The sequence below is a fragment of the Erinaceus europaeus genome, chromosome 12, assembly GCF_950295315.1.
Source record: "Erinaceus europaeus chromosome 12, mEriEur2.1, whole genome shotgun sequence".
Taxonomy (NCBI): Eukaryota; Metazoa; Chordata; class Mammalia; order Eulipotyphla; family Erinaceidae; genus Erinaceus; species Erinaceus europaeus.
The window spans coordinates 75,973,739-75,998,214 of NC_080173.1; the positions used below are offsets into that span (position 1 = coordinate 75,973,739).

The 24,476-nt window shown below is 45.3% G+C and overlaps 1 protein-coding gene across 1 annotated transcript in view; it reads left to right on the forward strand.

Annotated features, from left to right (window-relative positions):
* The window catches only part of SARM1 (sterile alpha and TIR motif containing 1), a 30,803-nt gene that overhangs the window by 3,575 nt on the left and 2,752 nt on the right, over nucleotides 1–24,476 (forward strand). The window contains exons 2-7 of the mRNA XM_007530717.3: nucleotides 9,905–10,523; nucleotides 12,656–12,868; nucleotides 13,143–13,234; nucleotides 13,335–13,570; nucleotides 18,148–18,250; nucleotides 18,326–18,515. Of these exons, the coding sequence (XP_007530779.1) occupies nucleotides 9,905–10,523; nucleotides 12,656–12,868; nucleotides 13,143–13,234; nucleotides 13,335–13,570; nucleotides 18,148–18,250; nucleotides 18,326–18,515 (1,453 nt within the window). The remainder of the gene's footprint in view (nucleotides 1–9,904; nucleotides 10,524–12,655; nucleotides 12,869–13,142; nucleotides 13,235–13,334; nucleotides 13,571–18,147; nucleotides 18,251–18,325; nucleotides 18,516–24,476) is intronic.

Below are 24,476 nucleotides of genomic sequence, written 5' to 3' on the forward strand. Positions count from 1 at the left end.
CTGCTGGGGATCGAACTCGGGACCTCATGCATGAGGGTCCATTGCTTTATCACTGCGCCACCTCCCGGACCACAGTATTGATAATTTTCAAGGTTGAAAATAACTCTTCATCTGGTTCAGAATTGCTGAGAGAGGAGTCACAACAAACAGTACCTTTGGTTCAAACAAACCATTTGCTGGTGCTACCAACACTTCAGAACCAAGGACAGTACCCAGTGCACCTTGTCACCAGGGAAACCTTCCAAAAGATTGTTTTCTTGATTGACCTTGGAGGAGTTTGGGAAGGAGAGAAGGTGTGTATGTGTGTCTTTTTCTATGATGTGGAAATCTGTTTCATATAAAGTAAATAAAATTTAAATAAATAAACAAGGAAATAAAAAGTTCTTTCTCCCTGAATCAAGTTTATTGTATGCCTTTCCAAAAAGAATATTCATATGTAAGCAATTACGTATACATATTTATGATAGACACTGAGAAAGTATAGAGGCAGAGAGAGAGAGAGTGAAATAGATCATAGTACCAAAGCTTCTTGAAAAATATTTATATAATTTATGAATTTGTAATACACACACACACACACACACACACACATTTTTCCTTGCTTTGGTGTTGGGATTTAAAGCCAGACCGTCTTAGACTATAGACTGATTGGCAACTGACTTAACAGTTATCACAGCAAGCATACTGTTCAACTCTGTGATGGTGCAAATATGTAGAGATAGGCAAAGACCAGCATCCAGAGACCCAAGATAAAATTCTGTGACTTGGTGTTCCTGAGCAAGGCCTTCTCATCACTGTACTTCAGAAAATGAGGGTATTGGATCAGATTGTCAGCATGGCTTCACTGGTCTGAAACAACTCTTTTCAGGTAGAAACGCGCAGAGGGAGAGAGGGGAAAGATACCACAGCAACAAAGCTTCTTCCAATGCAGTAGGGGCTAGCTTGGACCTGGGTCATGTGCATGACAAAGCAGATGAGCCATCTCACCAGCCTTGACCAGATGATTTTTAAATATATCCTGGTCCTGGTCCTGATAGTCTTTTTTTTTTTTTTAATTGCCACTAAGGTTATTGTTATGACTCAGTTCCTGCATGACTAACCCACTGTTCCCAGTGTTTTGTTTTTAATATAGAGACAGAAATTGAGAGGAAAGAGGGAGATAGACAGGAAAAGAAAAAGATAAGCCCCTTAACACTGTTTCTTCTTTTTAATTTTTTTATATTCATTTATTTTCTCTTTTGTTGCCCTCATTGTTGTTTATTGTTGTATCTATTATTGTTATTGTTGTCATCATTGTTGGATAGGACAGAGAGAAATGGAGAGAAGAAGAGAAGACAGAGAGGAGGAGAGAAAGATAGACACCTGTAGACAGACCTGCTTCACCGCCTGTGAAGTGACACCCCTGCAGGTGGGGAGCCAGGGGTTCTAACCTGGATCCTTACACGGTCCTTGCTCTTTGTGCCACTGCCTAACTCCCCCTTAACACTGTTTCATCACTCAGGAAGTTTGCCTCCCTTTAAGTGGGAACTAGGGGCTTGAACCTTGGTTCTTGTGTATGATAACACATGTGCTCTACCAGGTGTTCCATTACTTGGTCCCTCTGATATTCTTTGAGCTTAGGTAGGCTGAGAGTTCTGGGAGCACAGAGTATAAATGAAGGATCTTGAGATCAGAAGACATACAGATAGGAGTCCAAATCCAAATCACACCTCTTACGAACTAGCACCCTGGACATTCATGTAGCCCCTCTGATTTTCTCATTGGTAAAAGGAACAACTGGACACCTGGAAGGATGATTAGGACCCTGTTCTTTGGGGCTGCAGAGACACTCAGTGATCAGTTTTATCCACTGAACCACCTTCCAGGCCACTGTTTTTCTTTCTTTCTTTTAAAAAAAATTGTCTTAATTACATTTATTTATTTATTGGATAGAGACAGCCAGAAATTGAGAGAGAAGGGGGTGATAGAGAGGGAGAGAGACAGGGAGACACCCGCAGCACTGCTTCACCACTTGTGAAGCTTTTCCTCTGCAGGTGGGGACCGGGAGTTTGAACCTAGGTCCTTCTGAATTGTTACATGTGCACTCAACCAGGTGAGCCACCACCTGGCCCCTCCGAGTTGTTTTTCACAGTGGCTTCACCAGTCTACATTTCCATCAGTAGTGTACGAGGGCTCCTTTCTCCCATATTCTCACCAGTACTTGTTACTTGTCTTTTTGATCATTCCCACAATGTGATGTGATATCTCGTTACTTGCAGGTCTCTAATAATAAATGATTTTTTAAATCTTTTTACTTTATTTATTCATTACTGGATAGGGACAGAGAAATTGAGAGAGGAGAGGAAAATAGAGGAGGAAAGAGACAAAGTGATACTTGCAGCACTGCTTCACCACTTGTGAAGCTTTCCCCCTGCAGGTGGGGACCAGGGGTTGAACCTGGGTCCTTGCACACTGTAATTTGTGCATTTAACCAGGGGTGCCACCGCCTGGCCCCTTCTAATAGTGACAATGAGCATTTTTCATTGGTACAATCTATAATCTTGTTTTGTGTGTATTATTTTAAATTTAACAAATAGTGATGTTATAAAGCATAATGTATTTCTTTTGTTTCTACTCAGCATTAAAAAAGCCTAACATTTATGGGAGAGAGAACCAGGTCATCACTCAAGCACATGGGATGCCAGGGATAAGACTCAAGAACTCATGCTTTAGAATTCGGTCTTTTTTTTTTAATGGATTTTTTTGTTGTTGTTGGATAGGACAGAGAGAAATGGAGAGAGGAGGGGAAGACAGAGAGGGGAGAGAAAGATAGACACCTGCAGACCTGCTTCACCGCCTGTGAAGCGACTCTCCTGCAGGTGGAGAGCTGGGGGCTCGAACCAGGATCCTTAAGCAGGTCCTTGCGCTTCACGCCACGTGCGCTTAACATGCTGCACTACCGCCCCACTTTAAATGGATTTTTTAAAGTATTTATTTATTTTCCTTTTTGCTCCCCTTGTTTTTTATTTTTGTTGTAGTTATTATTGTTGTTGATGTTGTTGTTGTTGGATAGGACAGAGAGAAATGGAGAGAGGAGGGGAAGACAGAGAGAGAGAGAGATACCTGCAGACCTGCTTCACCTCCTGTGAAGCGACTCCCCTGCAGGTGGGGAGCGGGGGGCTTGAACTGGGGTTCTCATGCCGGTCCTTGCGCTTTGCGCCTCATGCGCCTAACTAGAATTCAGTCTTTTGGGCAGGGAACATAACATAATGGTCATGCAAAAAATGCTTTCATGTCCGAGGTGCTGAAGGTCTCACATTCAGTCCCCAGCACCACAGTAAGCCAGAGCTGAGCAGTGTTCTAAAAAAAAAAAGGAAAGAAAAAAGGAGAGTTCAGGGGGCTGGAGTGATGGTGCACTGGGCCATCAAAGTACAAGGGCCCCCTTAAGGATGCTGGTTTGAGCCCCTAGCTCCCCACCTGAAGGGGAGTCCCTTCACAAGTGGTGAGACAGGTCTGCAGGTGTTTGTCTTTCTCTTTCCCTCTTTAGCTTCCTCTCCTTTCTCAATTTCTCTCTGTCCTATCCAATAAAATGGAAAAAATGGCTACCAGGAGCAATGGATTAGTAGTGCTAGCACCAAGCCGCAGCGATAACCTTGCAGGAAAAAAAAAATAAGGAGGGAGTGGTATGGTAGCTAGTGGGTTAAACGCAGGTGGCACAAAGCACAAGGACTGGCGTGTAAGGATCCTGATTCGAGCCCCCAGCTCCCCACCTGCACAGGAGTCAATTCACAGGTGGTGAAGCAGGTCTGCAGTTGTCTTTCTCTCCCCCTCTCTGTCTTCCCCTCCTCTCTCCATTTCTCTCTGTCCTATCCAACAACAACAACATCAGTAACAACAATAATAACTACAACAATAAAAACAACAAGGGCAACAAAAGGGAATAAATATTTTACAAAATCTTAAAAAGAGAGAGAGAGAGAGAGTTCAGTGTTTTATCCACTGTGCCACCTTCACGGCCTCAGATCTATTTTTAAAAGATCTTTCATGTCACTGAGCTGTCATCTGCTCAGCCACCTCCTTTGTATTCCTCCCCTAGTGGGTACCTACCCATTCTTCAGGCTTGCCATGCAGTGAATGGCTTATGCCATGTCCTCTAGATCTGTGTGATAATTGCTTTGGGATTTAAATCTGATAGCCCCCAATTCTGGCTCATAGGGTGCATGTCTCTTATTCCTTCCACTTGTCCTAACCTGTTCTCCAGAATGACTACCCCAATCTATGCCTCCATTCATGGTGTTAAAGGTGTTTGTACCTCACACCATAACAACTTTTGATTACCCAGCTTCTTCTTTTGGCTGTCTAATAAATATAAAATGACAGCTGTTGTTTTAATTTTCATTATTCTTATTACTAATGAACCAGAGAATCTTTTTACTTATTTATTAACCTTTCAATTTTCTCTTTCCAAATTGCCCATTTTTATGCCCTCTCGTTTCCTAGGGGATTTACTGTTTTTTGCTTCTTGATTTGAATATTTACATGCTATCTATACAAACCATTTGTGGATTTTATATTTACTTTTTTTAAATGTTACTTATTTATTATTGGATAGAGACAGAGAGAAATTGAGAGAGGAAAGGGAGATAGAGGAGAGAGACAGAGAGACACCTGCGGCTCTACTTCACCACTCGTGAAGCTTTTCCCCTGCAGGTGGGGACCAGGGGCTTGAACCCGGGTCCTTGAGCACTGTAATGTGTGCACTTAACCAGGATTGCCATCACCTGGCTCTTGGATTTTATACTTTCTCTGTTGGTTGTAGATATTGCAAATATCTCTGGTCTCTCTTTTCCTTTATTTTCCTTTCTTTTCTTTTCTCTTCTTTTCTTTCTTAAGATTTATTCCCATCTGCAGTGGCGAAGCATGTCTGCAGGTGTCTGTCTTACTCTATCCCTTTCTGTCTTCCCTCCCATCTCAATTTCTCCCTGTCCTATCCAATAAAAATTGGAAAAAAAGATTTATTATGTAATCCGGAAGGTGCGCAGTAGATAAAGCATTGGACTCTCAAGAATGAGGTCCTGAGTTCAATCCCCGGCAGCACATGTACCAGAGTGATGTCTGGTTCTTTCTCTCTCTCCTCCTATCTTTCTCATGAATAAATAAACAAATTCTTTAAAAAAGAGATTTATTATGAGAAAGAGAATAAGAGAGTCTGGGAAGAGATAACTGGCACACGACTCAGTTCTGGGATGAGGTGGTGCTGGCGGTTGAGCCTGTAACCTCTGGGGTTTCAGGCATGCAAGCTGGTGCTCTAACAGACTCTGGCCTATCTCTCTGGCCTTCTTCTTTTCTTCAAACACGCCAAGCTTATCAGCCCTCTGACCTTTTGTTCTTGCTGTTCTCTCTGCTTGTTATGCTGTCCTCAACTGAGTCTAAACATGTAGCATTTAGATGTCATCTCTGCAGATCTCTCTCTTACTTCCTGCTACCCAGACATCCTCCATTACATCACCCAGTTTCACTGCCATCATTGTCCTACTGCCATTGTCTCAACTGGTAAAACATGGGACTGTACCCAGGAGCTAGTTCTTGTCTGTCTCCATATTAGCTGTATATAAGCTCCAGTCATACTTTAAAAAAAATATTTTATTTATTTATTCATGAGAAAGACAGGAGGAGAAAGAGAACGAACCAGACATCACTCTGGTACATGTGCTGCCAGGGACTGAACTTGGGACCTCATGCTTGAGAGTTCAATGCTTTATCCACTGCGCCACTTCCTGGACCATCAGTTATACTTTTAAATCTTTTAAAACTATTTTGACTTATTCTTTATAGATATATATATATTGAGAGGGATATAGAGGGAGATAGAGAGAGGAAAAAAGACACCTGCAGCACTGCTTCACCACTCATGAAGCTCCCCCCCTGAAGGGGGAGATGAAGGGCTTAAACCTGGGTCCTTGTGCACTGTAATGTTCCACCTTCTGGTCCCTCCATTCATTCTTTTGTTTTCTTTTTCTCAATCATTCTTATTCATTTATTTATAATATTTATTTATTTCCTTTTTGTTGCCCTTGTTGTTTTATTGTAGTTATTATTGTTGTTGTTGATGATGTTGTTTGATAGGACAGAGAGAAATGGAGTGAGGAGGGGAAGACAGAGAGGGGGAGAGAAAGACAGACACCTGCAGAACTACTTCACCACTTGTGAAGCGACTCCCCTGCAGGTGGGGAGCCAGGGGCTCGAACCAGGATCCTTACACCAGTTCTTGCGCTTTGCACCACCTGCGCTTAACCCGCTGTGCTACTGCCCGACTCCACCCAATCGTTTTTTTTTTTTGTTGTTCATTTAAATTTTTTTTTAAATTTATTTCTTTATTGGGGAATTAATGTTTTACATTAAACAGTAAATACAATAGTTTGTACATGCATAACATTCCCCAGTTTCCCATTTAACAATACAACCCCCACTATGTCATTTATCATCCTTCATGGACCTGTATTCTCCCCAGCCACCCACCCCAGAGTCTTTTACTTGGGTGCAATACGCCAATTCCATTTCAGGTTCTACTTGTGTTTTCTTTTCTGATCTTGTTTTTCAACTTCTGCCTGAGAGTGAGATCATCCCATATTCATCCTTCTGTTTCTGACTTATTTCACTCAACATGATTTTTTTCAAGGTCCATCCAAGATCGGCTGAAAACGGTGAAGTCACCATTTTTTTACAGCTGAGTAGTATTCCATTGTGTATATATACCACAACTTGCTCAGCCACTCATCTGTTGTTGGACACCTGGGTTGCTTCCAGGTTTTGGCTATTACAAATTGTGCTGCCAAGAACATATGTGTACACAGATCTTTTTGGATGGATGTGTTGGGTTCCTTAGGATATATGCCCAGGAGGGGAATTGCAGGGTCATAGGGTAGGTCCATTTCTAGCCTTCTGAGAGTTCTCCAGACTGTTCTTCACAGAGGCTGGACCAATTGACATTCCCACCAGCAGTGTAGGAGGGTTCCTTTGACCCCACACCCCCTCCAGCATTTGCTGCTGTTACCTTTTCTGATGTGTGACATTCTCACAGGAGTGAAGTGATATCTCATTGTTGTCTTGATTTGCATTTCTCTGACAATCAGAGACTTGGAGCTTTTTTTCATGTGTTTCTCAGCCTTTTGGATCTCTTCTGTGGTGAATATTCTGTCCATGTCCTCCCCCCATTTTTGGATGGGGTTATTTGTTGTCTTGTTGTTGAGTCTGGCAAGCTCTTTATATATGTTGGTTATTAAACTCTTATCTGATGTATGGCATGTAAAGATCTTCCATTCTGTGATGGGTCTCTTGGTTTGGGTAGTGGTTTCTTTTGCTGTGCAGAAGCTTTTTAATTTGATGTAGTCCCATAGGTTTATACTTTCCTTAGTCTTCTTTGTAATTGGATTCGTTTCATTGAAGATGTCTTTAAAATTTATGCGGGAAAGAGTTCTGCCAATATTTTCCTCTAAGTTTTGATAGTTTGTGGTCTAACATCCAAATCCTTGATCCACTTGGAATTTACTTTTGTATTTGGTGAAATACAATGATTCAGTTTCATTCTTCTGCATGTTTCAACCCATTGTTTCCAACACCATTTGTTGAAGAGACTCTGCTTTCCCCATTGAATAGTCTGGGCACCTTTGTCAAAGATTAGATGTCCATAGGTGTGGGGCCTCATTTCTGGGCTCTCAATTCTATTCCACTGGTCAGTGTGTCTATTCATGTTCCAGTACCAAACAGTTTTGATGACAATGGCCCTATAATACAGTTTAAGATCTGGGAGTGTGATGCCTCCGGTTCTGTTCTTTTTTCTCAAGATTGTTTTGGCAATTCTAAGTCTTTTCTGGTTCCAGATAAACATTTGTAGCATTTTTTCTATTCTCCTAAAAAATGTGCTCCACCTAATCATTCTTAATCACTGTTTAGCCTCAGCCTAGTGAAGTGCCTGGCACATAGTAGATCCTCACTAAATGTTGACTGGATGAATAAATATACCTAGTCATGCAGCATGGAGTAAAGAGGAACTTGAAGTTAAGGCTAAGTTAACTCAAGTGACACCTCCCACCATGATTAGAAACTAACATTTACTGAAGCTTCCTTGTGTGCCACACACCGCCAAGCACCTTGTACGGGTCACTACTTGTTTCTTTTTTTTTAATTAAAAAATTATTGCCACCAGAGTTATTCCTGGGGCTCAGTGCTGACATTATGAATCCACCACTGTGCTTGGCCATTTTTTTCTCTTCTCTCCCTCTCCCTTTTTCTCTCTATTCTTTACTAGATAGGATAGAGAGAAATAGAGAGGGGAGGGAGTTGGGCGGTAGTGCAGTGGGTTAAGCGCACGTGGCACAAAGCAGACAACATAAGCATCCCACTTGGAGCCCCCAGCTCCCCACCTGTAGGGGAGTCACTTCATAGGCAGTGAAGCAGGCCTGCAGGTGTCTATCTGTCTCTCCCCCTCTCTGTCTTCCCCTCCTCTCTCCATCACTCTCTGTCCTATTCAACAACAACGACAACAACAATAATAACTATAACATTAAAACAAAGGCAACAAAAGGGAATTAATAAATTTTTTAAAAAGATTTTAAAAAGGGAGTCAAGTGGTAGCACAGTGGGTTAAGTGCATGTGGCGCAAAGCGCAAGGACCGGTTAGAATCCCGGTTCAAGTCTCCGACTCCCCACCTGCGGGGGAGTCGCTTCACAGGCAGTGAAGCAGGTCTGCAAGTGTCTCTCTGTCTCTCTTCCTCTCTATCTCCCCCTTCTGTCACCAATTTCTCCCTGTCTCTATCCAAAAACAGATAAATTTAGAAAAAGAAAAAAAGAAATCTTAAAAAAAAAAGAAAAAAGGGGGTCGGGTGGTAGCGCAGTGGGTTAAGCACATGTGGCGCCAAGCTCAAGGATTGGCATAAGAATGCCGGTTCGAGCCCTTGGCTCCCCACCTGCAAGGGAGTCGCTTCACAGGGGGTGAAGCAGGTCTGCAGGTGTCTCTCTTTCTCTTTCCCTCTCTGTCTTCCCCTCCTCTCTCCATTTCTCTCTGTCCTATATAACTATGACAACACCAATAACAACAATAATAACTACAACAACAGTAAAAAAAAAAAAGGGGGGGCAACAAAAGAGGAAATAAAAAAATTAAAAAAAAAGAAATTGAGAGGGGAGAGCTAGCTAGATAGGGACAGACAGAGAGAGATACCTGAAGATCTGCTTTACCACTTTCCCTCTGCTGGTGGGGTTAGAACCTGTGCTTAGAACCTGTGTCTTTGCATATGGTAATTTATGCACTCAGCCAGGCTCACCACCATCCTGCACCACTTAGGTATTGTCTTCATCCTTATGAGATGAGGGAACTAATATAGAAAGAAAAAGGAGGGGCACCTGGTTGAACGCACCTGGTTGAACACACATGTTAAAATGCGCAAGGGCCCAGGTTCAAGCCCCTGGTCCCCACTTGCAGGGGGAAAGCTTTGTGAGTGGTGAACCAGGGCTGTAGGTGTCTCTCTACCACCCTCTTCCCTTTCGATTTCTGTCTCTATCCAATAAATTAAAAAATATACTAAAAAAAATTTTTTTAAGTTAGAAAGAAAAAGGAAAATACTGAAGGTTGCACAGCCAGAAAATGGCAGAGAAGAACCCAGGGCCAAAGTGCTCTGTCCCGTGTCCAGGGAATACAGGGTGGAGGGAGATGGGTGTGATCAAGATACTGGATCCTAGTTACTGGAGAATTCTGGTTCTCCAGGGCAGGAAGTGAGGATGGGTAGCGGGGAAGGGGTAATGCTCTCCCCACCCTCTAGTCCTACACGACACCAAAGAGGCTCTGAGCAGATGAGTAACCAGGACGTGGTCCCCAAGTCACCCCCAGGTGGAGGCACATTCAAGGCTCCTCTCCCACCTTCCCCAGGGACCGAGTGGCACGCATCGGAATGGGCGTGATCCTGAACTTAGCCAAGGAGCTGGAGCCGGTGGAGCTGGCGCGGAGTGTGGCAGGCATCTTGGAGCACATGTTCAAACACTCGGAGGAGACCTGCCAGCGGCTGGTGGCGGAGGGTGGCCTGGACGCCGTGCTGTACTGGTGCCGGCGCACCGACCCTGCGCTGCTGCGCCACTGCGCGCTGGCGCTGGCCAACTGCGCGCTGCACGGGGGTCAGGCGGCGCAGCGCCGCATGGTGGAGAAGCGCGCCTCCGAGTGGCTCTTCCCGCTCGCCTTCTCCAAGGAGGACGAGCTGCTGCGGTTGCACGCCTGCCTCGCCGTGGCCGTGCTGGCCACCAACAAGGAGGTGGAGCGCGAGGTGGAACGCTCGGGCACGCTGGCGCTCGTGGAGCCGCTCGTGGCCTCGCTGGACCCCGGCCGCTTCGCCCGCTGCCTGGTGGACGCCAACGACACGAGCCAGGGCCGAGGCCCCGACGACCTGCAGCGGCTCGTGCCCTTGCTCGACTCGTCGCGCTTGGAGGCTCAGTGCATCGGGGCTTTCTACCTCTGCGCAGAGGCGGCCATCAAGAGCCTGCAGGGCAAGACCAAGGTGGGTAGGGGTGTGATCTGGCGCAGCGCAGGGGTGGAGGGTGTTAGCGCCTGGAGAGGCTTCCCAGAGGAAGTGACATCGAACTGATAATTGAAGTCCCAAGTGAGTCCCAAGAGGTCCCCGTTCTCAGGACCTGCTCTGAAGCCTTTGATCTCTGCTTTAATCTGCTCTCGGACCTCAGGTCCCTTGCGTCCTTCCCCCTTTTGGGCAGTGGTCTATTCTATACCTCATTTTTAAAAAAGTGTTGTTTTCGACGGGCTGGCTTCACGGGCGGGTAACAGACGACCAGGGACTCATGGTTGAGCTGTAGGCAGTATCTCTTTATTCATGCAGGACGCAGCGCAATCTATACCAAGCTAAACTAAACTAAACTACTACAAATAATCTTGTCCTTATAAATATACTAGCCCAGTAGGGTGGGAACAGGATGCGACGCAGAGAGGGTGGAGAGAAAAGTGACTAGTGAAAATCAGGGTATGACAAGGAGAGGGGGCAGAGCAGGCAAGAATTCTACCACTGAACCACCAATGCCCTGGAGGGAGTGTGGTGCTTTATGTAAATGTAAAAGTGATTTATGTAAATAGACCGCTTTGAATGGGATCAAACCATGTAAATAGACCGCTTTGAATGGGATCAAACCAATCCCTATACAGGCATCAAAAACATATCATGAACCAGTGGGGATTGAACCAATGCCTTGCAGTGGTTATGTAAATAAAATACAGTACTTATGTAAATAGAATACAGTGTTAAGCAGGGGGTATTAAACTAATGAAACAGAAGGGGTTTTTAGAAGCATACCAACAAAAAAGTAGTTTTATTTATTTATTATTGGATAGAGACAGGGAGAAATTGAGAGGGGAGGGAGATAGAGACAGAGAGACAGCTACAGCCCTGTGTCACCACTCGTGAAGCTTTCCCCCTGCAGGTGAGGACCAGGGGCTTGAACCTGGGTCCTTGTGCACTGCAATGTGTGCGCTTAACCAGGTGCGCCATCACCTGGCCCCTCTATACCTCATTTTTGTGCTCTGGAAAATGGAAGGAGTAGACCATAGCAGTAGTTCTTACCCTGGATGTGGGGCTAGTAGCACTGAAATTATGAAGTGTGCAGGTTTGGGGGCTAGATAGCATAATGGTTATGCGAAGAGACTCTCATGCCTGAGGCTATGAAGTCCCAGTTTCAGTCCCCCATATCACAATCAGCTAGAGCTGATCAGTGTTCTGGTAAAATAAAATAAAATAAAATATTTTAAAAAAAGATTTCTTTCTACTCTTAGGAAGTGTGCAGGTTTGATTTACTATTTCTTTTTATAAAATATATATTACTTATTTGTTTATTTATTTTATATTTGATAGAGTTTCACATTAAAAGATAGAGAAACCACCACTCTGGCACATGCAGTGCTGGGTCTTAAACCAGGAGACTCCGGCATGAGAGTCCCATGGTTTACCAGTTGAACTATCTATTAGTCACTAGGTTGTTATCACTACTATTTTTAAATACTTGTTTATTTATTTATTTATTTAAAAGATATTTATTTCCTTTTTGTTACCTTTTTTTATTGTTGTTGTAGTTATTATTGCTGTTGATATCGTCGTTGCTGGATAGGACAGAGAGAAATGGAGAGAGGAGGGGAAGACAGAGGGGGAGAGAAAGACAGACACTTGCAGACCTACTTCACCGCCTGTGAAGCCACTCCCCTGCAGGTGGGGAGCTGGGGGCTCGAACCAGGATCCTTGCACGGGTCCTTGCGCTTTGCGAATACTTGTTTATTTATTGCAGTCTGGGAGGTAGGGTAGTGAATAAAGCTTTAGCCTTCCAAGCATGAGGTCCCAAGTTCAGTCCCCAGCAGCGCATGTACCAGAGTGATGCACTGATTACCCGCTCTCCTCTCAATAGTAAATAAATAAAATAATTTAAAAATAGTTATTAGAAAGAGAGAGAGAAAAAGAGGAAGAGATAACACTGAAAGAGCTAAAGGCCTGGGAACACAAAGGACTGAGAACTAGGGATGGAAAATTTCTCGGTGGGTGTCAAACAGGTGTGAGTAGAATCAAGTACTGAGACTGTCCAGGGCAGATGGGAAGTGGCTGGTGAGCTGGTGAATGCAGACTTGCTTCCTGCTCTCTAGGTGTTCAGTGACATTGGTGCCATCCAAAGCCTGAAACGCCTGGTTTCCTACTCCACCAATGGCACCACGTCGGCACTGGCCAAGCGTGCGCTACGCCTGCTGGGTGAGGAGGTGCCACGGCCCATCCTGCCCTGCGTGGCCAGCTGGAAGGAGGCCGAAGTCCAGACGTGGCTGCAGCAGATTGGCTTCTCTCAGTTCTGCGAGAACTTCCGGGTAGTTTGAACCGTTGCATCCCCAAGTGCCAGTGGTTGATAGGGGTGCCCACTAAGGGGACCATGCCACCTCCTCACCTCACAGACCCATTATAGCAGGGTTGCTTTTTGGTATGTGGGGATTATATACTCAGCCACTTTGGGTCTCTCTCATGTCTAATTTGGGTCCCATTTGCTTCCCCCAATGCCATCTCCAGTTCCCTACCCTTGGTCTTGTGCTTGGGCCCAAGGGTTGAGGAGGGAAGCATTTTCTTACATCTGACCCCCTCCTCCAGGAGCAGCAGGTAGATGGTGACCTGCTTTTGCGCCTCACAGAGGAGGAACTCCAGACAGACCTGGGCATGAACTCAGGCATCACCCGCAAGAGGTACCGGACCTCTTACCCCCATGCCTTCCCCTCCCCCCCCAGTCTAATCAGTCTCCTCTCGACCACTAACCAGTCTCTTCTTCTCTGTGGGGTTTTCCAGATTCCTTAGGGAGCTCACAGAACTTAAGACCTTTGCCAACTATGCTACATGTGACCGCAGCAACCTGGCTGATTGGCTGGGCAGCCTGGACCCTCGCTTCCGCCAGTACACGTACAGCCTGGTCAGCTGTGGTCTTGACCGTTCCCTGCTGCACCGCGTGTCTGAGCAGCAGCTCCTGGAGGACTGTGGCATCCGTCTGGGTGTGCACCGCACCCGCATCCTCACTGCTGCCCGAGGTCAGTCTGTCCACCTTGGGCCTGTCCTCTGCCCCAGTGTCAGTCTTGGATGAGAGAGGGGAAGCACAAGAGAGGCAAGCTTGAAGCTTCACTAAAAACTAGTGGAGCCTGTACAGTCGTGCAGACTGGGCTCTGGGAATATACTGGCAAACGTGCTATATTTTTCTCTCAAGAAGTTCCCAATCCCAGATGGGTAGGAGGGTGCAGGTAGCCTCAGCAGCAAACCAGTGGGAGCCCAGAGTAACTTCCCATCCCACCCACCCTGGCCCAGGCTTTGGAGAGAAGAGGATGCCAAATGATGTCTTGAAGGATATTAAGGAGAGTAGGGAAGGCAGCAAGAAGAGAAGCTCAAACCGAGGCATCTGCAGGCAGCCCAGATGTATACAAGTGAAAGGAAGTCAGAGTTTGGAGGGCACATTCACAGGCTGTGGTGAAAGGACAGAGAACTTAACCTATTAGCTAATGGCTTTACAAAGTATAGGTGGTTGAGGGAGGCTATGAGGGCAGAGAACTCCAGCAACCTTCTCCATTTTATGTTATTACTGAATATTTGGCTAATATTGATTACTGTATGCTCTGTATTAAATTAATAGGAATTATCTCATTAATCACTCCATCCACTCTAAGCAAATTTTAAATCTACCTATCATACTTTTAAAAAGGTTAAACTTGAAAATGTCCAGTTTGAGAGCTGGAGATAAAAATCAGTGGTAGGGGCCAGGTGGCGGCGCACCTGGTTGAGTGCACAGGTTACAGTGTGCAAGGACTTGGGTTCGAGCCCCCAGTCTCCACCTGCAGGGGGGAAGCTTCGCAAGTGGTGAAGCAGGACTGCAGGTGTCCTGTCTTTCTCCCTCTATCTCCCCCTTCCCTCACAGTTTCTGGCGGTCTCTATCTAATAAATAAAGATAATTTTAAAAAATTTAAAAAACAAAAAACAACTCCCTTAACATCTCTGAGCCTTTCTTCCATCCATTTAATAAAGACAATTAAAAAAAAAAGTCAGTGGTAGAACACATGCTTTGTGTATGTGAAGTCTTGGGTTTGATCCTTGGCAGAAAAAAGAGAGTCCAGTTTGAAGAGCTTTGGAAAAATGAATATGCCTATGTACAAGCAGCATCACACTCAGTGGTAAAGGATAGTTTCAGTAAGGCTATTAACTTTAAGGGTGATGAAACTAAGACGTAAAGAATTTATATTTTCCAAGGTTGTGCAAGCCAGTAATAATACTGGGGAATGAACCTGTCTTTCTACTCCATAAACAGGCAAATGTCATGAGTACTAAACTCGAATACTATAAGAAGATGAATTCTTTTCATTCATCCATTCACTCAGTAAATACTAAGTTCCTGGAAGAGACAAGGGTTTGGGCTTTGGTCCCGATCTTTGCTTCAACTAAACTGGACCAGTTTTTATCATTTCTGCATCATAGCTACCAACAAAACCCCCTATGTTTTGTGTTTCTAAAACACCAGGGACCAAGAGACAGTACCCCTGGAAAGTGCACACTTTGCAGTGTGTGAGGACTGAGGCTCAAGCCCCTGTCATTACCTGGGAGCACTCACTATACACAAGGAGAAGCCCCATGAACAGCGGAGCAGTGCTGTGGTGTCTCTTTTTTTCCTCTTTACCTCCCTCTATCTGAAATTAAAAATAAAAGTAAAGCCCACTGGGAACAGAGGGGTCATGTAGGCAAGAGGCCCAGCAGGCAAAATAAACAAGTAAAAACAAAAACAACACTAATAGCCAGACCTGACCAGTGTTGTATCAGGAAAAAAAATTAAGGTTGTATGGCAAAAACAGCTTGTAAATCTTTTCTATAGTAACTAACAAGTCATATATAGCTTCTTCTTCTTAAAAAAAAAATAAGAGGCATATTTATTATCTTTTATTGATTGGGAACATTTCTGTTAAAATATAATTCAAATAATATTACAGTTAGCATACTTATTATTTTCAGAGATTAGTTCCCATATCCTATTTAAAAATATTTATTTATTCCCTTTTGTTGCCCTTGTTGTTTTATTGTTGTAGTTATTATTGTTGTTATTGATGACATTGTTATATAGGACAGAGAAAATTGGAGAAAGGAGGGGAAGATGGGGAGAGAAAGACAGATACCTGCAGACCTGCTTCGCTACCTGTGAAGCGACTCCCCTGCAGATGGGGAGCTGGGGGCTCAAACCAGGATCCTTACGCCAGTCCTTGCACTTTGTGCACCTCTGCTTAATCTGCTGCGCTACTGCCCGACTCCCTAGTTCCCATATCCTAATCACTACAGTGGAAAGATTCTTCAGAACAGCAGTCCCTGTCTATTGGCTCATGTTTTCCTGCTGTCATCACCTTGCGCTGAGCTGCTCCTTGCTAAGAAGGTGAAGCTGGTGTCTCAATAAATCAGTTCCCTAGGAGAAGGCTTTGAATGGCCTGTACCCTGTCTTGTTTTGATTCTTTTATTATTATTTTTTAAATATTTATTTTATTTATTTATTCCCTTTGTTGCCCTTGTTTTTTTTTTTTTTTTATTGTTGTAGTTATTATTGTTGTTGTCGTTGTTGGATAGGACAGAGAGAAATGGAGAGAGGAGGGGAAGACAGAGAGGGGAAGAGAAAGACAGACACCTGCAGACCTGCTTCACCGCCTGTGAAGCGACTCCCCTGCAGGTGGGGAGCCGGGGCTCGAACCGGGATCCTTATGCCAGTCCTTGTGCTTTGCACCACCTGCGCTTAACCCACTGCGCTACAGCCCGACTCCCGTTTTGATTCTTTTAAAAAGAAACTGCTTTAGGGGCCAGGTAGTGGTGCACCTGGTAGAGTGTACACGTTACAATGCACAAGGACCTGGGTTCAAGCCCCCAGTCCCCACCTGCCGAGGGAGAGGCTTTACAACCAGTAAAGCAGTGTTGTAGACCTCTCTTTCTCTCTCCCTCTCCTTCTCCCTCTCTTCCTCTCTCCAGAGCACTGTTCAGCTCTGGCATATGGTGGTGTGGAGGCTTGAACCTGGGACTTTGGAGCCTTGGGCATGAGAGTCTGTTTGCATAACCATTATGCTATTACCCTCTGCCCTGTCTTTCTCTATCTTCACCTTCCCTCTTAATTTCTGTCTCTGACAGATAAATACAGTATTTTTTAAAAAAAGAAAAAGTGTTTTAGGGCTGAGGCGATAGCATAGTGATTATGCAAAAAAAAAAAACAACAACAAAAAACCATCATGTCTTAAGCATCAAAGGTCCCAGGTTCAATACCTACCACCATTATACGACTGAACTGAGGAATGGCGCTCTGATAAAGCACAGACACACACACACACACACACACACACACACACACACACACACGCTTTGTTCAAGAGCGGAGGGGACGCCTTCGGCGTGCTGAACGCGGTGCTCCCCCATGCGCAACTTCTCTTTGTTCTCTCTTCTTCTTGATCCTGCCAGAATATCACTCAGCTCTGGCTTATGGTGGTGCCAGAGAGTGAACCCGGTACCTCAGAGCCTCAGGCTCGAGGACTCTTTTGCATAGTCATTCTGTTATCTCCCTAGGCCCCTCACCTTCCCTTCTTCACCCCCACAGCACAACTCTTTTTTGCCTCCAGGGTTATTGTTGGGGCTCAGTGCCTACACTACAAATCCGCTGCTCGTGGAGGCCATTTTCTTCCCATTTTGTTGTTGTTGTTGGCTAGGATAGAGAGAAATTGATAGAGGAGGGGGGAAAGAAAGGGGGAAAGAAAGACAGACACCTACAGATCTGCTTCAGTGCCTGTGAAGCGACTCCCCTGTGGGTGGGGAGCTGGAGCTCAAACCCAGATCCTTGCACCGGTCCTTGTGCTTTGAGCCATGTGCTTAACTCGATGCACCACCACCTGGCCCCAACAGCACAACTTGTAAAGCAGTGGTAGTGACATATTTAGATTTGGATTTTAGAAAGATCCTTCTGGTAGTGGGACAAACTGGTTAGAAAGGGCAAGTGTAGATTCAGGGAGAATCTAAGGAGCCTGAAATTGGGGGGATCTAGACCCAAGGAGTTGCCTTGGGGCTATAGTCCTGGATGTTTAGTAGGAAGAATCCACAGAGCATGGCTCTTGATTCAGATAGGCACTGAACATCAGCACGACAAACACGGGATACTTCTGTTTTGTTCATCCCAAACACTAAGAATAGTGCTTGACACACAGTAAATGTTTAGTAAGTACATGTTGAATGAATGAATGAAAGACAGGAGATCAAGTTGGTACCCAGATTGCTGCCTTGGTTCTGGTGGGAGCCAGGAAGAAAGGTATCAGAACAGGATTGGGACTGTGTTGGGTTTGGTGTACGTGTGGGCAGCTGGCTGCACAGGCCTGGAGCTCTGAGAGGCAGGGCTGCAGGTGGACATCAGAGTCCCTAACCCACAGTGCCTGCCTCCTGAGAGGGCTCACCTTTGCTTAGCAGCCTTCATCCCTATAGGCTCTACCTCACCACCTAAGGGGTTCCTTCAGAGCTGACTACCCTGGGTTGAGGTGGCAGCATGGGCAGGGGATGCAGCACCTCATGGTGAATGATTGGGAGAGGCTGTCCTTACTAACCCTTCTCCTGACCACCCCAGAAATGCTTCACTCTCCACTGCCCTGCACCATCTACAAGCCCAGTGGGGAAACCCCAGATGTCTTCATCAGCTACCGCCGGAACTCGGGCTCCCAGCTAGCCAGGTGAGCAGGGGCAGGCAGGACAGCAGCCTGGGGCTCTGTGGAGAGGCTGGGCAGTGACACAGGACCTCTCCACAGCCTCCTGAAGGTGCACCTGCAGTTGCACGGCTTCAGTGTCTTCATTGATGTGGAGAAGCTGGAAGCAGGCAAGTTTGAGGACAAGCTCATCCAGAGTGTCATGAGTGCCCGAAACTTCGTGCTGGTGCTGTCGGCTGGGGCATTGGACAAATGCATGCAGGACCATGACTGCAAGGACTGGGTGCACAAGGTAGGCACTGGCCTGTCGTCCCTGTGGTGTAGAGGACAAGATCCTTGTCCCAGTCCTTCTCTTTGGCATAGTTCAGCAACCTCCATGACCTAAATGGATGTTAGGAGCCACAGCACTGGTTGTGACAGAACTTTCATAAGTCACTTGAGCTCTCTGAGCCTATTTTCTCATCCACAAAATGGGGACAACTTATCTGTCGTGGTCACTTGTAGGATTGCTGTGAGAGTCTGAGAGAGATCAAAGTGATTTGAAGAATGGCCTCTGGGGGCCAGGTAGTGGCACACCTGGCTAAGTGCTTGTATTGCTATGCACAAGGACCCAGGTTCAAGCCCCCAGTCACCACCTGCAGAAGGGAAGCTTCATGAGTAGCGAAGCAGTATTGCAGCTGTCTTTCTCTCTCTCTCCTCCTCTCCTCAATTTACCTCTGTTTATTAAATAAAATAAGGTTTAAATGATTAAAAAAACGGCCTTTGTAAGGGAAGGATGTAGGACAGGCATATGAATCATTAAGAGCACAAAGCTGTGAGTCTGAATCCTAGCTCTGGGCTTGGGACAACTGCTCATGCCCAATGAGTTTCACGTTTATTACTGAAAAGTAGGATAGGCTCGGAACTAAATCTTGACACAGCGGATTAACCACTGGTCCTGGTTCAGTCCTTGGCATCGCAATCTCTCCTCCTCTTTCTTAGAAATAAATAAATCTTAAAATAAATCCACTGCGCATAGTGGCCATTTTTCCATGTCTTTCTTTCCCTCCCTCCCTTCCTTTGATAGGACAGAGGGAAATTGGGAGGGAAGGGAGTGATAGGGAGAGAGAGACACGAGCACTGCTTCACTGCTCATGAAGCTTTCACCCTGCTGGTGGGTCTTGAGTCAGGGTCCCTGTGCACGGTAATGAGTGTGTTCTACCATATGCCCCACTGCTCTACCTACTTTCTTCTCATTCTTAACATGGTGAGGTTTTCCCAGGATGCCAGTCAGGATTGAAGTCCTGCAGACTCTTTCCTTAGGAATGCTGTACTCCAAAAGGGTCCCTGGTGGGGCTGGGAAGTGGTGCACCTGGTTGAGCACACACATTACAGAGCACAAGGACCCAGCTTCAAGCCCCCAGACCCCACCCGCAGAGGGGAAGCTTCACAAGTGGTGAAATAGTGCTGCAGGTGTCTTTCTATCTCCTTCCCTCTCAGTTTCTCTCTGCCTCCAAATATATATACGTGTGTGTGTGTGTGTGTGTGTGTGTGTGTGTGTGTGTGTGTGTGTTCCTTAGCACCCATTTCTGTCTTAGCCAAGTGCAAGGAGGGAGTTAGGAGGAGGACCTTTGCCTTGGATCAGTCCCAAAGACTCCATCATCCCTTTGTGGTTGTTTTTAGTTCTTGTCTTCGGTTTTAAAACTCCTTTCCCCGAAGCCACATTAGTGGGTAATCAATATAGAAAACCACAAGTGAACGTCACTCAAGAATCTTCAGTCTCTGTGGTCCCCTTCTGAAAGGGAAAAAAAAAAAATCAATAAGCACTTACCAAAATATCTATTAATAATAAGTAATATCCTCAGAGCAACCTTGTGATCAAAGTTTATTACCCTCATTTTACAGTGTAGGAGATAATAACACCTCTTCTTGATTAAGCACACTCTGCATATGCTGTGTACTGTCTTAACTGTTTGCCATGGGCTATTGCAATTACTTCTCCCAGCAATCGTAGATGACAGGGGCTCTCATGCTTTCTACTTTATATATTAGAAGTAGAGACTTAAAAAAAAAAATAGACAAGAAGCAGAGGCTTTGAGAACTAGTTGTTGCTTCAGATCACAGAGTCATGTGGTCACAGAGACTCAATTTGAATTCAGATTTGATCCCAGAGTGAAAACCTTTAACTATTGGCATATGCTGTCTAATCCATTCATTCATACACTCAGCCAGCCAGCCATTAAGGTTTTTTTTTGTTTGTTTGTTTTTTGCCTCGGGGTTATCACTGGGGCTCTGTGCCTGCACTACAAATCCGCTGCTCCTGGCAGCCATTTTATTTGTTTTGTTGTTGTTATTGTTGTTGGCTAGGATAGAGAGAAATTGAGAGAGGAGGGGAAGAAAAAGAGGGGGAGAAAAAGATAGACACCTGCAGACCTGTTTCACCACTTGTGAAGCAACCACCCTGCAGGTGGGGATACAGGGGCTTGAACCAGGATCCTTATGTGGGTACTTGCACTTAACTCGCTGTGCTACTGCCTGCCCCCCCCCTTAAGTATTTACCTAAGGCAGGGCTTTGCAAAAGATACTGGTCTATATGATTAACAACAACAACGACAAAACAGACATTGTTCTGCACTCATGTTGGATGGAGAAGATAGATACTAAATAAACCACTCATTCATAAATTTAAATTTGCAGCTGCAGCATGTGCTACAAAACCTTTGAGAGCCTTTCACAGGTGATCTGTCTTGTTTAGGAAAATGAGTGAAGACTTTCCTGGGAAAGCATCTGATGCAGTTTAGATAGAGGAGATGCATATGCAAAGCCCCAGTGCAGGGAGGGAGCACAACGTACATAGGGCTGCGAGGTCTGGGAGATGAGTGCAGGGAGGGGGCCAGGCAGTGGCGCACTTGGTTAAGTGTGAGCAGTACAGTGCGCAAGGATCCAGGTTCAAGCCCCTAGTCCCCATCTGCAGGGGGAAAGCTTCACGAGTAGTGAAGCAGGGCTGCAGGTGTGTCTCTGTCTCTCTCCCTCTCTATCTTCCCCTCTCAATTTCTCTCTGTCTCTATACAATAATAAATAAATAAAACATTTTTTAAAAGTGCAGGGAGGAGTGGCTTGGCAAGTGGACTGTGGCCAGCCACAGAGGGCACTGTAGTCCCATTAAGTAGTTTGAATTTGATTCTAAGAACCATGAGGAGTCTTGAACAGGGGCCGAGGATACAGCACAGTGGTTATGAAAAGGGTCTTTCATGCCTGAGCTACCGAAGGTTCCAGGTTCAGCCCCCAGCACCATCAGAAGCCAGAGTTGAGCAGTGCTCTGGTAAAGATAATAAATAAATAAATAAATAATTTTTTAAAGTATTGAATAGGGAGTGAAAGAGCAGATGCACATTTTGCTAAGATCAGCCAGGTGAAGGTAGCAATGTGAAGAATGAACTAGAGAAGTGAGCGTAAATGAGGAGACACTGAGTGGGGGTAATCAGAATAGGGAGTGGGTGGGGCAGGGTCATGGTGGGGGAGCAGATAAAGTGGATGGATTTGAGGCAGATGTGAGGAATATCATCGGCAGTGTGTGTGTGTGTCTTTCTTAACTTCAAATTGTGAGTGTATATTGTTAAACACTACAGGTTTAAAGATTTGGTCCCATACATCCATCCTCACTTCAGATGCCAGCCATATGTCCCACTTCCCAGGTTACCCCCATTTTTTAAAACTCTTCCTGATTTAGTTTTTTTTTTCTCCTCCAGAGCTATTGTTGGGGCTCAGTGCTGGCACTACAAATCCATTGCTCCTGGCAGCCACGTTTTTTGTTTTTTTTTTACTTTTTTATTAATTTATTATTGGATAGAGACAGAGAGAAATTGAGAGGGGAGAGGGATATAGAGAGGGAGAGAGACAGAAAGACATCTGCAGCCCTGCTTCACCACTCATGAAGCCTTCCCCCTGCAGGTAGAGACCAGGGGCTTGAACCTGGGTCCTTGTGCACCACGGTGTGTACACTTAACCAGGTACGCCACCGTCTGGCCCCCAGGCAGCCACATTTTTCCGTTTTATTGGATAGGACAGTAGGAAATTGAGAGGGGTGGGAAGATAAGAGAGGGGGAAAGACACCTGCAGACCTGCTTCACTGCTTGTGAAGTGACCCCTCTACACGTGGGGAGCCAGGGGCTTGAGCCGGGATCCTTGCGTAGGTCCTTGCACTTAGTACTTGATGTGCTTAACCGGCTCACCACCACCCGACCCCCAGGATTTTTTTTTCCAGAGTATTGCTCAGGTTTTTTGTAGTGCTGAGGATTGAACCTGGGACCTTTAGTTCCTCAGGCATGAAAGTCTGTTTGCATAATCAGCATGCTAACTTCACAATTTAATATAGAAAAGTCTAGGGGGTTGGGCGGTAGCGCAGCAGGTTAAACGCACATGGCATGAAGCACAAGGACCAGCGTAAGGATCCTGGTTTAAGCCCCCTGGCTCCCCATCTGCAGGGGGTCGCTTCACAAGTGTTGAAGCAGGTCTACAGGTGTCTGTCTATCTTTATCTCCCCCTCTCTTCCACTCATCTCTCAATTTCTCTCTATCCTAGCCAATAATGACATCAATAACAACAACAACAATAATAAACACAACAACAATAAAACAACAAGGGCAACAAAAAGGGGGAAAAAAAGTCTCTAGGAGCAATGGATTCATGGTGCAGGCACCAAGCCCCAGCAATAACCCTGGAGGCAAAAAGAGAAAAAAGAAAAGTTTTGCATGGTTTACTTTCACAAGTCTGTCCTGGTATTCTCATAATGATATCAGAAAAACTCAGATCAATGATAACCAGTGTTGAGGCTTTAGTATTTTCCACATGCTGCGCCCAAATCAATATCTTTGCCACTATAGTGATAGATGCCAGTTTTGGCCAACATGACCCAGTACTCAATTTCCAATGTCCTCTAAGTGGGATGGTTGGCAAGGATAGCCAGTCTTGCTTTGCCTTGCCTGATCCTTTTCAAAACTTGCTTGTAGCTTAGCACGTTCTTCCCATTATTCACAGCAAGCTGGAATCTGGAGTTCATCTATTTCAGCAACTTTTTTGTCATCTTTCAGCCACCATCTTCCTGCCTTAGGTATGGGACAGTCCCGAACCTAGAACAGCCACCAAGATGATTGGGGAGAGAGATATCCCACACTTCTGACTTGTCTACAAATGCAGTTTCCTCCCCTTAGAGTCAGTCATTCACTAAAGTGATGTGAAGAATTCAGGAGAACACTTTCCATAACTGCTGGTAGGCCATTATAATGGATATGACTCAGAAACATCCAAATGGAAGAGATGCATAGGCTAAGATATGGGGCAAGGGCAGGGAAGCATGGAAAGTCCATACTCTCTTCCAGGTTACCCTCCCAGATTCTACCAACTCACCCACAACCGTAGGGATTGGCCTGGAGGGTTCCTTATTTAGGCAGGATTAAACTCTTAGCCTCTGGTGATTGGACTTCATCTCCAGTACTTTTCCTTTCCCTGGAGGGGAAGGCAGGTGGGGGTGCTAAAAGTTTCAACACTCAAAATCATAGCTTGGTCTTTCTTTTTTTTTTTTTTAATATTTATTTATTTATTCCCTTTTGTTGTCCTTGTTTTTGTTGTTGTTTTTATTGATGTCATCGTTGTTAGGATAGAGAGAAATGGAGAGAGGAGGGGAAGACAGAGAGGGGGAGAGAAAGATAGACACTTTTAGACCTGATTCACCACTTGTGAAGTGACTCCCCTGCAGGTGGGAAGCCCGGGGCTTGAACCGGGAACCTTACACCAGTCCTTGTGCTTAACTTGCTGCGCTACCGCCTGACTCCCTCCTCTCTCCATTTCTTTCTGTCCTATTCAACAATGACAACTTCAATAACAACAATAACTACAACAATAAAACATCAAGGGCAGCAAAAAGGAAAATAAATAATTTAAAAAGTGCTTTCAGATTATCAAGATAAACCAGTCTGTTTTTGTTGCCCTTGTTTTTATTGTTGTTATTGATGTTGTCGTTAGATAGGACAGAGAGAAATGGAGAGAGGAGGGGAAGACAGAGGGGGAGAGAAAGATAGACCTGATTCACTGCTTGTAAAGTGACTCCCCTGCAGGTGGGGAGCCAGGGGCTCAAACTGGGATCCTTCCTCCAGTCCTTGCGCTTTGCACCACCTGTGCTTAAACTGCTGTGCTACTATCCCCGACTCCCAGCTTGGTCTTTCTGATGAACACATCCCCCCCCCCCCAATAGGCCCCAGCCTAGGCAATTCCCTGC